The sequence below is a fragment of the Gobio gobio genome, assembly GCF_949357685.1.
Source record: "Gobio gobio genome assembly, chromosome: 1".
Taxonomy (NCBI): domain Eukaryota; kingdom Metazoa; phylum Chordata; class Actinopteri; order Cypriniformes; family Gobionidae; genus Gobio; species Gobio gobio.
The window spans coordinates 85,931,224-85,947,259 of NC_137097.1; the positions used below are offsets into that span (position 1 = coordinate 85,931,224).

Below are 16,036 nucleotides of genomic sequence, written 5' to 3' on the forward strand. Positions count from 1 at the left end.
ATAAGTTATAAATTGTATTTTAATTATTATAACAATTGCAATAAAATAATTTGTAACTAGTTAATATGAGAAAGTTTACATTTTACAGATGAAATGCAGTTTTTTTTCTGTTATAACATCTGTGCACTCAAATTTCTTGGATTTTTCTATTTGTTAATGTTCTTATATATAAATGTGCCAGTCATTTCATGATTTGCATGTGCTGTACTTTATTTGTACCATTTTGTTTTATTGGCGTAGTTTTATTTATCTGTTTAGAATTTTCTGTTATTATTAATGAGGGCGCTAATTGTAGTCTTTGAAAAAAAAATCTCAAGGAAAGTACTGGAATTGAATTATACATTATCTCTACAAACAGGTGAATGGTGAATAAGGAACATTATGCTTATCTCCTGACTAAGGTTAACATTAACACCTCCCTTTATTCAACAGAGGAAAGAAAGTCATACAGGTTTACACTGGAATAACGCAGGGATGAGTAAATGAAAGATTTCTCTTTTTTGTGAACGACCTCAATCATATTTATTTTTATATTGTGTGAATAAATACAATGAGTGACTAAATTTGTGTATAGTATAAATTATTAGTGCTACATATGTTAATGTAGTTTTATAAAATGGGCAACAACCAGAGGTCTACAGGTAAGGTGAAATGTAAAAAGTGTTTGTAAATGTACAGAAATATTGTAACATGACTAGCCTATGACGAATTATAAAGAGACCTGTAAATACCACTTAATCTATTTCTCTTACTGTAGTTATAATATTGTTTTATATTAAAGTCATTTTTCAAAGATAACAGTAAAAAAAAAAACATTTTGATTACATGTGTGAAGTGAAGAACAGTTTGGACGTGGTAAGTACGTTTCTGCAACGTTGAAATGAGACGTGGTAACGTGATAAAAGCGTTATAAATACGTTTCTGCAACGTTGTGAAAAAACGTATTTATAACGTGAAAAACCCCGACATCTGTCGTATTAAATACGTAGGATAAAAACGTTATCACAACCTTTTCACAACGTGAAAAAAACGTTTTTACAACTTTGCTGGGTGTGTACATAAATGCCCACTGTCCAGAGGAAACATCAACATTATGAAGCTGAAGCCTCGGAGCCAGCTGCATCTACAGTCCCGCATTCTCAGGCCCCTCGTTTTTCGAGACTGCGCCTCCTGCTGTTCGGAAGATCGTATAACACCCTTATCCAAATGCCACTGAAAACAATAGGATGAAATATTACAGTCTCGTTTAAAGTTATCCAAAGAAATGCGTTCCCTGATTAATGCATGTGCCAAAAAAACCTCATTGTGCTCTCTGACTAACAAATTACCCAGTAGTTATTTTTTGAGCATTAGTGTAATTGAAAGTAAATTACTGATGGAAGGGATACAATTATAGATGTGATATATTGCTACAATGTTTTTTAAAAAAAATTCAAATTCCAATGTTTCTTTCAGTTCAACCTATAATGGTCTAATTAACATTATACCATGCTAACATTACAAAACCTGTTTTCTGAGATTTTGAATGCGAAGCAAAACTCAAAAAAGAATAGACAAAACGCCAGTAATACATTCTGTACTTCATTTAAAGATCACCTAAACATCATCTTGCTGTAAACAGGACAAAGCAAAGAAAAAAGGAAGAAATAATTGTGTTAGTGACTTTACTTTTCATCTTCAGTTGCATTAAAACAATCTCCTAATTTATAAGTCGCTCTGGATAAAAGCGTCTGCTAAATGAAGGAATGCATAAGGTAAAATAATTACTTTCTGGTAGGCGAATGTTTCTTCTTTTTACAATCGCTCTGTCAAATTCCTCGACTTCACTAAAATAAAAGATGAATGCCATTGTCAAAAATATTGTGCAATAAAAAATCATATTTATTTTTGCAAATGCAAATTACAAGCATACCTAGGGTGATAAGTAGGGCCACGGAGGAACACCTCCTCAGCTCCTGCCAGGATAATGCCTGCATCTCACACAGGTCATGAATGATGGCCTGTCCATAGAAATAAATACATTAATTAATATATAAAACATTGCATATATGGCAATAATAGAAACAATCCAATTGACAAACATGTTCGGGCCTACCTCAGGAAAAAGAAAACTACAAATGAACTCAGTTGAGTTTTAGTCTTATCCAGCAGAGCTTGGATGTGTTCACACTGCTGCTCACTGTCCATGTAGACTGGCACACGCGGCTTTAGGGGAACCACTTTGACGGTTTCCCATTGAGAACATCCTGCGGGGCAAACAAAAAGTATTGTTTTATATATACACACAAGCTCTGATGTGCAGTGCCGTCATGAATAAAAGAAAATATAAAGAAACATATTGACCGTAAAACACACAAATCAACCAATTCAGGACATTAATGCCAGTTTCCACCTTGCAAGCCAGTGTGTGGATAAATCTAATGGCATATTCACCGTGCTTAATGTTGCACGAGGTCAGAGTAATCCTCTTCATGTCCAGCACAAAACACGGGGAGAACAGCAAAAAGTCTGCTGCGAATCAAATGAATGCCAAGTAAACATGGAAGTAGCACGGAGGAGTGGTCTGTTATCATATCAGTGTATGCATGTCAGATCTCTAAGTTACTGCACATCCTCAGCTGAAGAAGTCTCTCTAAAGGAAGAAGTTTTAACGGAAATGGTGAGAGCAAAGTGGTTTGGTGACGAGAAGAAAAACGTATGCCTTGCTCGTCAGCAGCTTGCCATTTCTAGCAGTGTACCACTGTCTGTAGAAACCTCAATTGGCAGCCCTCAAACTAAAACGTTCATTTCTGTGTTTGAGCCAAATGTGTCCTATTATAGCCGGCTGGGGCGTGTCATTGTTGTTTACAACACCAAATTAAACACCTGGCACTGCCGCTGTTCCCAAGTGCGCCGCTCATGTCCACATAAGTATATTGCGAAATGGCATCTATTTCAAACGGACCGTGAGCTTTTCCGTACTGTCTTCAGCAGAGAAGAATCCCCACCCCAAAAGGCACATACTCAGTCAGAGGAGAGCAATGTCACAGAAGACCATCCGTTGTATCCTCCACATGATCTGGGACTGAAACAAATGGTGCAGTACATTCTACAGAACAAGAAGATACCTGCTCAGACAATATACGTGCACCATCAGTAGGCAAAGAATACCCCAAATATCTTTGTCCAGAAGAAACTATGTGTCAGAGATGTCCAGGTGTCGTCCCACTTAGTGACCCTATTCTAATTACAAAGAGGGCTAAAATTCTCTCCAACTGGTGCATTGCTGAAGGTAGGATTTTGTTATTAATGTGGATATGTTACGCTGATGCTTGATTTGAATGATAGATGAATGATAGATGTATCAACCTACTGTAAGCAGTGTCCGCTGTGTGGAATGTTTTATCGCTACCAAGAGTGGAAAGACAAGCTCCACAACTTTAACGACCACATCATCCTTGACATACATTTATGTCTTACCTTAAGAAACCTTCTACAGGTAACCTTGAAAGTATGAATGTGTTCAGTAAGAACAGCACATTTCAATGTCTCAGTGTGTACATTGATATTTTTTTTGTAACTTTTTGTTATCAGGCTCATACTGCTGTGAGCAGAGCAGTTGAGTTTTTACAGGATATGACAGGTGTGAAGTTTCCGCCAGCAAACACAGTGCTTCATGCATACTTGCACTTTGAGGCCCTTACGGATCACGAATACAAGTATTCCTGCATTACTTGTGGTGATCACCCCCCCCCCCGTGGTGATCATGGATCTACACAAAAAAGGTGTTTTCCATTTACCAGGTATGACTACTGTTATACTCCCCTTTAGGGCTGTCAAACGATTCATCCCAATTAATTGCATCCAAAATGGAATTTTGTGTTTACATAATATTTGTATGTTTGTACTGTATATGTTGATGTATATTTGAATACACACACATGCATGTATTTAAAAGAACTTTGCTTGCGTGTGTGTATATATATACTTGCTATATACACACATGCTATATTATTATTGTTCTTATTATTATTATTATTATTATATTTTTTTAAAATCTGAATTTGACAGACACTTGTTAATTGTTTATTGTAGTTTTCTCAGTTTGACCTTGTCATAATGCACTGTTTATGTCAGGTCCTGCAGAGAATTTTAATGGGGAGGTCAACATGGAGGAGTTTTGGGAGGCCATGTCTTGTGATATGATTGGTCGTGGATTTGTTGCAAGTATGAACACAGTGCTTTGTACATTATTGGAAAATATGTCAAAATGCAACATGATACCATGTTTTTTTGTTTTGTTTTTAGGTGGTAGACAAAATCCATGTGCGGTATCACCAACATACCATTTTTGGGCTCCTTGGATAGGGAAGCACACACGGTGTTCAGGCTCTGTACTAAACACAGAGTTTGAAAAGATTCATGTTGCGAAATCTGGATCCGAAATTTCGGAAATTACGGTTACAGAGGACAGACTCTACTATACAAACAAAAGGTATGGTTTGTTAGTCAAAAACTGTGTTGTGTTTTTAATATTACCTTGTTAACAAAATTATATATTTTTTTAGGTTGCCATTTGGTCATTAGGAAGTTATGTAAAGAATGTGGTTTGGACCCCAATGGATCCCGCAGCGATCTTCTTTTGAGGTTGTCAAATGAATGAAATCCAGACAAACGTATGACAAAATCTTTGACAAAATCTGGGCAGCCTCTGGTAAGATGCACATCATTTTTCATTAAATCTGGTTAATGTGCAGTTATAAGCAAAACAAACTAAATTAAACTTTGATTTTCTGAATGAGATTAATATCTTGTCTTATAGGAGGCTGGGCTGTGATCATGTGCCCATGTGGGATTGTTTACAGTGTAAAATGCAATCTGCGAGCTGAGAGCCCTCGAGACTTTGCAGACTTACTGTTATCCTGGAAGCATATGCCAAATGTCATAATTTATGACTTTGCACAGGGTCTTGCAACACACTTGAACTTACGAGCACCAGAAAAGGTACCCATCTCTCCATTTGAGGGTCGTTTGGCAGAACCCACTCCGTCCAACATAGCATTGGCCAAACGTGGACAGCTTAAAGTATCGCTACCTTGGCTGAACACTAAAAAGACAGTGCCAGACCTTAATGGTCACCCAGTGACGGGTTCGTCTGATCACTATGTGCTATATGATCGGTTTCATGAAGCCAATACAAAAGACAGCAAAGATGTGCTGAGGAAGCTCACTCTAGTACCTCAGTTGTCTGGGAAAGTAAACAGCCAGGTTGCAGAGCAACTCTTCGCGAAGATGAAAAAAAACAATTACTTTTTGAACATGTCTTTGCCATCAACGCATCTCTTTCAAATTAGGAACATAATTCATCACTATAATGAAAAGAAAAACAACAAAGTGCTGGAAAGATTAAGGAAGACTTTTGGGGCCACGTTGGTAACAAATGTTTATGGACAAGCAATGTTTGGTAAATTTACCTTGTTTTTTATATCACATTAACCTACCAAGATTTGTGACATTAAAATCCTATGTTATAATAATGTAATGATCCACTAACCACTGATGAATTCAGTTCAGTACAGTTCATTTGGGTAACTCTCTTAAACAGGTAATCCATGCTTCACCTCCGAGGAACCAGGTGGGACTGAAGTAGTGATGGAGGACAGTACCCCGACTGCTGCAATGGCTACAACTGCTGGTGAGTGTTTTCATTGGGCGGTGTGGTTGGGGGAGGGGGTTAAATGGAGGTAACACATTGTTGAAGTTTTATGCTGTATTTTATACATTGTGCATAATTTATTTTCAAAATGTCTACACTTCTACAGGACATATGGTTTGTGACATTAAACACTTGTCTGCCAGTAGAAGTTGTTGGGATTTCCAGCTAAATGAGAGGCAGTCATCAATGGTAATATTGTTTGTTTTTATAGCACTTTTCATAACACATGTTGTGTATTCTGTTGTGAATGTAATTTTGGTCTCTTTATCTTTATCAGTGGTAAAGCTTGACCAGGTTTTGAGTAGAAATGACCCAGATGAGAAAATTGCTCAAGTTGGAAGCATTACACTGCAGCGAAAAGATTTCTTGACCTTGGGCCTTGAGGCAGAGCTAGAGGCGACGGTAAGTCCACCCACAATGATTTAAAAAATAGAAATATTTACTATAGAACTGATATTATATATACATATACATATATACATATATACATATATATATATATATATATATATATATATATATATATATATATATATATATATATATATATATATATATATATATATATAATTATTATTATTTTTTTTTAAACAGATTGCAAACTGCTGTCTTAATGCAATCATTGGGGTGGCTAAGGAACAGGTATTTTTCCCTACAACCTATAACCCGTGATCACCTGGAGACATAATTGTCTTTTGTAATGGCTGTTCAAATGAATGTTATGCTTATAGGGAATGGCTGTGTTTGCAGCAAATTCGTATGTTGTTGTAACCTGGCTACCACCACATGATTTGGATCCATTTTTATCATTTCCAGTAAGTCAATAAATTTGTATTTTATCTAAAACCGTTACGGTTATAAATGCAGATACAACAAAGTACTCAATCTTGTGCCCCCTCCAACAGGATGACATCGCATCCAAGGATTGTATTCTGCTCCCTGCTTGGAAGTCAGGACACTGGATGCTATGTGTATGTTGTTTTCTTAATTTTTGGTCAATGTAATGATGCATACATTTTCACATATTGCTTTTGTTTCTATTTAAACTGATTGTTATGATTTAATTGAAGTGATTTTAGGATTCAATATGCTAACAACTGTATTTCACAGGTTCTGAAGCCTAAAAACAACACTTTGTTTTTTTTATTTTTATTCAAAACATCCCTACGGGATTGGTGACACAGAATATGTGACAGTATTCAGGTTGCACTAACAAATATAGATATTATGTTCAGAGTTCAGAGTTCTCAGTTCAAGGTTTGCTGTTCGAAGTTCACAGTTCATTGCTGTTTATGCTTGGTATGATGTTCAGTTGCATGATGTTCTGCATGTTTCTTTTATATTCAGAATTTTAAATGTTGTTTTTGCAGTGCAGTCAGTGGTAATTTTGCCTTTAGAACAACGAAACTTGGCTCACTTGACAATTTTTTATGGTTATAATATATTCATATTTCTGTTTGATTTTGTTGCAGTAAATTGACAAGCAGAATCGCTCCAGGAACATGGAGGCTGATAAAAAACAAGGTTTGTTTTATCAGGCATTCATAAAACATAAGCTACTTTTTGTGTGGTGTTATATGTTTGTTACATCCTTTCCAGGAATAACGTTACGATATTCCATTGTTTTAGAATGTTCCACACCAGTTGGCTGGCTCTGTTGACTTCATGTTGATGGTGAGAAAATATTGGAGAGTAGGGAAAGTTATGAACTGGAATGTCTTTTTCATAAGAATGAAAAATGAAAACCAAAGAATGGTTGATTGTGAATTGAACTTGACTGAATTTTTTATTTCAGTATGCTCTGTACATGGTCTTTGAGACACCCTTTGATTTCACAGCTGTAAGTCTTGGTTTAAAAAATTCTCTATTAATTAGATAATATAATCTATTAAATTTGTTGATCTATTAACACCCCCCCCCCCCTCCCCAATATGAAAGTATGATTTTCCCCTCATTCGAAAATGGTGGTGTCTTATTCTGATGGAGAATTTTGCCATTGTAAGGTAACTCTCTTGCTCTCAAGTTTATCTCTGTCCATGTGTCTATAAAATAACTTCATTAATTTGTCACAGGGAAGATGCTGCCATTGAGGTGCAGGTGTCACCTAAAGGACAGGACACTGAAATCTGTGACAAGGTATGTTTTTATTGATACAGGGGAATTTCAAAACTTTAATATACATGTTACATCCTGATTAAAACCGGTATTGTTAAGGACACTTTTAATCTGCCCAGGTACAACATATGGAAATTAGCCACAGCTAAATCTGGTGCACACAACTTCTCCACTTGTGAGAGAATTTTTAAATATTTAATCCCTTATTTGTATATTTCTCTCATGAAGGAGTCCCTGATAGTGAAAGAGCTTTGGGCCGCAGTTGGATGGATGCAGAAAAACTGCCATACCTTCAAAGGTTTCGTGGAAGAGCCATGGTACCTACATTTGAACAAGGAAGACCAGGAAAATGCCCTTCTTCAACTCGATAAAGCAGAAGTTAATGAACCTTTCATGTTTCGTTTCCAATTCAGAGAAGACATGGAAGCTTTTCTTTATGAATGCTGCGAAAAAAACGGTCTCAGGGTCAACTCAATAATTATGGAGGGTTAGATGTGTGCCTGCTGTGCCTTAACTTTTGTTAGATTTTCTGTTTTGATTTAAATTTGGTTTGAATTTGTATTTTTATTTCATTACTTGTATTTATTTATTTATTTGGAGCAGGTGCAGCTATTGTGTTATGCGTTTGCTGTTTAAGAGAACAAGAAATACATTTAATTAAACATCAATTATGTGTCTTTTTTTCAGGCAATTATGTTTTGTGTGTTCTATGAAAAAAAAAAAGTTTAGTTACCGTAAATGGATGTATAAACACATGTTCAAACACCAAGCTTTGTGTTTTTTGTTCAATTTATTTTGTTTATTATTTATGACAACAAAACAAATAGATAATAAACAATCATTTTAACTATATAATTGAACAATTTGTCTATGGTAGTATATTGTCTTTTGTTAATAGGTCACAGCATAAGTCTTTTATATATCTTTATATCATATAATATATCTTTTATATCATTGATTTATACATGTACACACACACACACACAATTAAATTGTTTTAATAAAAATCTTGATAATAGCAACGTTGTTTTAAACTTTGAAACGGACCAAAACACGGAAGTAACGCGCAATGACCTTGCTCCGCCCACTTCCGGCGTGGTGACTGTGGAGAGTCTGACCTCTCAAACTGTTGTGAGTGACGTATATGGTTCTGCAGTTAGTCAAACGCAGAGAGAAGAGTCGCCATATTGCCTGATCGCCTGCGCAGTTATCTGCTCTTCATCATGTCAAGCGCCACTACAGAAACAAAAGGTGACTTTTTAAGTTTATTGTGCGATACATTATGAGAATAAATAGTGTTTAGCTGAGCCTAACTATTTGGCACACGTCAGTGTCTTCGTGCTGTTTTACTTTCGGTTTCGGTAGTGGCCTATATTACTGCAGTTATTTGGGTTTTATGTGGTGTGTGCAAACTTACATGCTTTTCAAGGGCCTGGGAATAAGTCCTGGCATAAGACGTGTTTCCCACATCACTGAAGGCGATGTTGAATGTGCACTTTTCCCTCGAGTTATAAAAGCTGTGGCGCACATTTGCCTCGGGAAACGGCCTCTAGCGGCCTTTCTAATATATTACATCCGCACTTCAAATATTGCATTGGCTGCAGCATTGCTGTTCATTTTAAATGTTTAATTTGTGTAGCTTTTCAGTGGAAATGTATTTTGTACGCATAAAACCATGGTTTAATTTTTCGCGCTTTCTGTCTGTCTCAGTTTGTGTAAATCACTCGGGGTTCAGAGTATTTATTGTTTCCCACATTAATGTCACACATGTCTAGTACAATTATGTGGTTTTGTTTCATTAATACAGTGTGTACTTTACCCCGAAAGAATGGAAGTTAAATGTTATAATGTACCCCACCTATGGGGCATGTTGTCACATGACCAAATGACAGCTTAAAATGTGACCTGATATAATCAAACAAATATACAGGACAAACTAAAATACAATTATTAACTTTTTCAAATAAAATTTTAATCATTAAAAATAAACTCATTTTTGAGTTTGACAAACACACCGCTAAACACAGCTATACAGCATAGATCAAAACATAATAATAATAATGAATAACTTCTGAACATTGACTGTTTCTAAATATAATTCATAAAAGTGTAGAATATAATATCATATTTCTAATAGGGGCTCAGTGTGACAACATGCTTTTTCTATGGTTAAATAAATGTTGTGATATCTTCCAAAGATATTTATAAAAATGTTTCTCTAAATAATGTTATGTTTTATCATCCTGGCATGTGTGGAAAGTGTTTAACCATGTGTGTTAACTAACCCCGCGTTAGGTTGTGCCCTGCTCTCCCCTACACATTTATTGGATGCTGAATAAAACCTTATGGTTTGTTTTTTTCAATCTCTTAACAGAAAAATAGGTATTTGTACGCGGTCACATTAAAGGAGCAGTGTGTGAATTTTAGTGGCAAGCACAAACATGTGGTCGTCTGAGACAGCAGAGAGTAGCTAGTGCAGAGAGAAGTTTGTCCCTTTAGGGCCACTGTAGAAACATGGCGGCACAAAATGGCGTCTTCACTGTAAGGGACCCGTGGTGTGTGTAGAGAGAAGCGGCTCATTCTAAGATCATAAACACACAACGCTCTTCATACTCCACTGAAAACAGAGTTATGTTTATTATATTGCATTTCTGTCAATAGAGCCTCATAAATACTACACACTGCCCCTTTAAGAACATCATTAACATTGCAGGAAAGATACAACTTTATTGATCTTTACATGGAAATACTTCATATACTGCATTTCAGTAGTTCCCCACAGTGGAAGTGATTTCAGACATGAAAATGTATTATGTGTGTTACATAATGAATAATAATAATTTTATCGATTCCAATTCTTCTTATTTATTCCAATTCTTAGCAATTAGTTTCAAATTTCAAGTAAACTTTCGGCCTTCCCTGTTCAATTTATGGAAAAAGTGTTGAAAGTTCCCCTGCCGATGGAAAGACTAACGCGAGCAGGTCTGCTTGTCATGACGTCACAAACGCATCTTGAGTTTCACTTTTCAACAATCAACACTTTTCCACGGAAGGCAGTCGGCCGAAAGTTTACTTTATAAAGTTTTAAATATGGATATTTTTCTTACACAAACGCATCTATTCGCTTCAGAAGGCCTTTATTAACACCCCAGAGCCGCGTGGAGCAGTTATATGACAGACAGATGCACTTTTTATGGACTTCAAAAACAGAGCAACTATGAATCCAATTCTAATGCTGCGTTCACACAATACACGAATAGAGCGTCAAAATCGCGTCTAGTTTCACGCACGAACATTTTGAATGCATTCGCGGCGAATTGGACGCACGTAGAAATTGAGCACTGGAAGCAAAATTGACGAGCGCTCAAAGCACTCCAGGAGAGATGTCATAAAACACCACTCTGCCTCTTTTCATTTTCATTAAAAATGTATATTAAACATTAATAGCCACACAAATGTGGTCCAGGCGACTCCTACATTATCTTCACTGCATGTGTATTTAATTATCCTTAAAAAAATAAAGTTATGAAACTTCTCTTTGCCCTCAGTCAAAATGATTTGGCAGACGACAAAGTATAGATTCATGAGAGCAAAGATCGGCCGTTAGATCAGCACAAGATGCACCACTACAGGACATCAGAGCCAGCGGCTGAAGGACTGGCCGAGGAAAGGCTGCTCTCGCTGGGGTTAATGAGCACTGAGCGCCCGGTGATCGCCTGGAGCTCACAACTCCAAAAACACAAGATTATTTTTTTAAAGGTCCCGTTCTTGGTGTTTTTTTGAAGCTTTGATTGTGTTTACAGTGTGCAATATAACATGTGTTCATGTTTCGCGTGTAAAAAAACACAGTGTTTTTCACACAGTTTACTGATCTGTGTACGGCTGTTTTCACTGTCCTAAAAACAGCTGATGAGTTCCTGTTCTATGAAGTCCCTCCTTCAGAAATACGTAACGAGTTCTGATTGGGCCAGCGGTTCCCGTGTTGTGATTTGACCGCAGCTTAGCGCACGTAACTTGCACGGAAAGGTCACGCCTCTTAACGGGAGATGCATGCACTCAATGATCTCTAAGTACAGCGTCCCTGGGAAAGCCAAACAAAGGTGATTTGACTCCGGCATGAAAATAACAGCGTCTCGACGACATGGCGACAAACACACTCAAACGCAACACTTCAAGACCACGCCCCCTTTTTTGCGTATTCTTGTGGGCAGAGGTTAGTCTGTTCTACTGTTCTATTGACGTAATTAATGAAGGAAGTACCAGGATGTAGTCCAAACCAGCCGTTCGCTGTAAGCTTTGAAAGGGAACTTCTGTTAAATAAAATATCTGGCTTGGCATTGAACTTTGAGCTTTATAATTTTACAGTTATTATTTATGCTCTAACAGCAACATTACACACTAACTAAAGTCTGAACAATGGGATCACGAAGAACAGGACCTTTAAATAGGCGCTCTCTTTATAAATAAACCACAGATTTGAGCTTTAAACAACTACATTCTCACCTGAAAAAGTCTTAAAACTACATTTTGTGACACAATAGTAGTATTTTTTAATGATGCCGGGTTTCTCATCACATCACTTCACCACGTGACAGCAGCGAGCAGGCTCCTGATTGGTTAACGCGGCGTGAATTGACGGCAAAGTTCAAATTTTTCAACTCCGGCGTCAGACGCAAATTCGTTTCAAACGCGTGAATGCACAAAAGCACCACTCACGTGTATCGCGCAAGACGCTCAAGTCGCGTCATTCGCGCGAACGAGGCGGATTCGCATCCTTCGCGCCGCGGGACTTCCAGGACCTCCGTCAACGCGCCTTTCCATTGACTTAACATTGAAATCACTCGTGCCAGACGCTCTATTCGTGTTTGGTGTGAACGCAGCATAATGCTTGGATTAGCCTGGACTTGTGTAATATAACTCAGATTTTATGCGTCTGAAAGAAGAATGTCATACAATCCTTGGATGAGCTGAGGGAGAGGAAATTATGGGCTAATCTTCATTTTTGGGTGAATTATCCCTTTAATGTTCTGTACCATCTGTTCTTCCGGCACTGTAGAAAACATGTCCCATCAGGATTTGAAAATGTTGGTACCGAAGTATCGGTTCTTGTGACGTCCGTACTGCTTACCGCTGCTCTCTAATGGTTTAGTTGATTTTCAGATAGCGGACCATTGTGATGCGGTGCCAGGCGGAAGTATAAATGAGGCTTTATAATGATTCTGCAGCTATTTCTGTGTACTATAAGGCTAACTTCTTCCCAGAAACTCTCAAAATGTAAATTAACTAAAAGTCTATTCTTTTTGTTTTTTAGTATGGAGAAGGGGAAGCTTCGATATAAATCAACCAAATAGTGAGTATACACCTACAAATGTTTACAATATAAGCTGCTGTTTGCAAATATGCATTTTGACTTATTAGACAATCAATGAATCTGTGTGTAATCTGTTTAGTTAAATGAAATGATCTTAACTTCTCACTCTTGTTCAGTGTCTTTGAGACTGGTGGTGGTGGGAAGGACTGGAGCTGGTAAAAGCTCTTCTGGAAACACAATTCTGGGCAGAAGCGCCTTCAGAGCTGCCAGAAGTGGCTCATCTGTGACCAAAGAGTGCTGGAAAGAGACCGGAGAAGTGTCTGGAAGAGAAATTACAGTGATCGATACTCCTGGTATGTTTGACACAGATGTACCTGAGGATCTCCTGAAGCAGAAGATCAGCAAGTGTATAAACATGACTGCACCTGGACCTCACGCCATCATCCTGGTCATTCAGCTGGGTCCGTTCACAAAAGAAGAGAGACTCTCTGTGGAGAAGATCAGAGCTGTATTTGGAGAAGAAGCTGACAAACACACAATCATCCTCTTCACTCACAGTGATGAACTGACCAGCTCTATTGAAGAATTCATTAAAGCCAGTGAGGATCTCGGAGAAATCCTGAGGCGCTGTGGGGGAAGATATCACGTCTTCAACAATAAAGAGATGGAGGATCGTAATCAGGTTGTGGAGCTCCTGGAGAAAGTGGATGATATGATCACCGCTAATGGAGGAGGATTTTACACCAGCGACTCTTACCAGGAGGTGGAGCTCATGCTGAAGACCAAAGAAGAGGACCTGAGACGAGAATATGAGAAGAAACTACAAGAGAAAGAGAGGGAACTGGAGTCCAGATTTGCTGAAGAGAAGCAGAAACTACAAGAGACAATAGAGACTCTAACAGCATCTGATCAGGAGAAACAAGAGAAGATCAATGAGCTGGAACGACTGAATCAGAGGAACATGAACAAATTGTCCGAGTACAAGCGATACTATGAAGCAAAGCTCAGATTGGTCAGACTGGAGGCAGAACTCACTCACATTAATGAGGGGAAAATGATGGAGATCCTTGCCAAGTTACAAAGCCTCCAGCTGTAATTATTTCTGAACTTTAATTCCTTGCAAGTGCTCATACACACAGCTCTATATGTAACTCTGAGAATAACGCATTTCTCTTTGTGCACAGCTAAATAAAACGGGCCAATAATATTACAGTGAAGGTTACTCAAATCAAGCCACCTTTATTTCTATAGCAGAATTTAATACAACGCCGATTGTTTCAAAGCAGCTTTACATTGATGACAGGAAAATAATGCTTTATAGTGTTTCAATATTACCGGTATTGGCGATAACCGTGATATTCGAAGCACGAAATATCGACATTGTGTTAATTTAGGGTGTGGCATTATACCGGTATTGGCGATAACCACAATATTTAAAATGAATAGGACTCTTATGATAACATGACACGTAAATACTCCTGTGTCCCGAGTCTGACCAAGTTGCAGCCATAAAAATAGTTCAGCTTTGTTTTTAATGTCAAAATAGTTATATTTCGTTTCTTTATTACGTTATCCATCCATCCATCTTCTTACGCTTTATCCGGGGCCGGGTTGCAGGTTGTCATTTATTACGTTAATTTAGAAAAAATGTTTGGAGCAATTTTTGTTTGTTAAATGAACGTTTTTGTTTTTTAAAGTAACGACCAAATGGTTGACAGTGAGTTAACCACATGTTTGATCAATGTATCCTCTCAAATCAACACTTGACTTCTCTTGCCTATAATAAAATCCATAGATATGAAACGCTTCAAGCATATCACACTGTTAGTTTAATGTTTACTATCACCACCACAGTAAAAACACACGTTTGAAAAGCTGAGGCTGATGCTGCCCGCAGCTCGCAAATGAAACGGGCTATACAATCTAATCTAATAAACTAAATAAAACTTAAAACATGCAGGTTGTCTTGCCTTACAACTTTCCTCAAAATGAATATAAATCCGATCTTCGATTCCCGCGTTATAGGCTAGACAAAATCAGTTCACGTCAACAAAAGCAAAAGATGCGAGCTACATTATATTCATCAGCTCATTTCAAGATCATAGAGCGACCTAAGCACTGGTGAGAGTGTAACAGTCTCATTAGTTTTAAAGGGATAGTTCACCCAAAAATGAAGATTCTGTCATCATTTACTCACCCTCAAGTTTGAGTTTCTTTGTTCTGCTGAACACAAAAGAAGATATTTAGAAGAATGTGTGTAACCAAGCAGAGAGAGCAACTGTTGACTACCATAGTAGGAAAAAAAATACTATGGTAGTCAATGGTTGCTCTCTCTGCTTGGTTACAAACATTCTTCACTCTTTCTTCTTTTGTGTTCAGCAGAACAAAGAAACTCTTGGAACAACTTGAGGGCGAGTAAATGATGACAGAATCTTAATTTTTGGGTGAACTGTCCCTTTAATGAAGATGATTGTGTTTTTGAGCATCTGAGACTTGGGCTACTTTCAGTTTCCCTGGCGGCCGTTTGCGTGTTGGCTTAGTAGTGATAGTGGACTCTAAGCACCAGTCAGAGCCAGTCGCCGGTCGCGGTATCATGGGCTTGTGTTGTTTCCACCAGTGCAGCACATCTCACAGTTTCTTTTAATTAATCAATGTCTATTTACAGAGGCTAATGTATATTTTTGTATTTGCAATCTAGTCATGGTCAATCCTGCATTTATGTATTTATTTACTGTTGAACGTGACATTCCTCTCGTTATTTCATAGGGAGTTTCAAACAAGATGCCCTGTGTTTATCAGTATCTAATTATGTTTGCTGGGTAAAAAAAAAAAAAAACTAAGTCAAAATTAATTTGATAACTTTTCCCCCCAAGGTTTCTATAGATATCGCGATATATACCGATATCGTGAATTCT

The 16,036-nt window shown here is 37.5% G+C and overlaps 1 protein-coding gene across 3 annotated transcripts; it reads left to right on the forward strand.

Annotated features, from left to right (window-relative positions):
- The first annotated feature begins 8,911 nt into the window (after positions 1–8,911).
- Positions 8,912–15,942, forward strand: LOC307132321 (GTPase IMAP family member 7-like). 3 transcript variants are annotated; one of them, XR_013817279.1, is made up of 4 exons: positions 8,912–9,061; positions 13,122–13,160; positions 13,298–15,207; positions 15,501–15,942. XR_013817279.1 is itself a non-coding variant. In XM_079826560.1 (3 exons), the coding sequence occupies exons 1-3, from the start codon at positions 9,034–9,036 to the stop codon at positions 14,215–14,217; spliced, it is 987 nt and encodes a 328-aa protein (XP_079682686.1). In that variant the 5' UTR covers positions 8,912–9,033; the 3' UTR covers positions 14,218–15,942. The 3 variants fall into 3 exon arrangements, 1 of the variants encoding a protein (XP_079682686.1); XR_013817280.1 differs by having other exon boundaries at positions 13,298–15,166; XM_079826560.1 differs by having other exon boundaries at positions 13,298–15,942.
- The last annotated feature ends 94 nt before the right edge of the window (positions 15,943–16,036 follow it).

Coding starts and splice junctions, on each gene's coding strand:
- LOC307132321 (XM_079826560.1), top strand. CDS start 9,034: ATGTCAAGCGCCACTACAGAAACAAAAG. Junction 9,062..13,121: donor CGCCACTACAGAAACAAAAG/GTGACTTTTTAA, acceptor TTTGTTTTTTAG/TATGGAGAAGGGGAAGCTTC. Junction 13,161..13,297: donor CGATATAAATCAACCAAATA/GTGAGTATACAC, acceptor ACTCTTGTTCAG/TGTCTTTGAGACTGGTGGTG.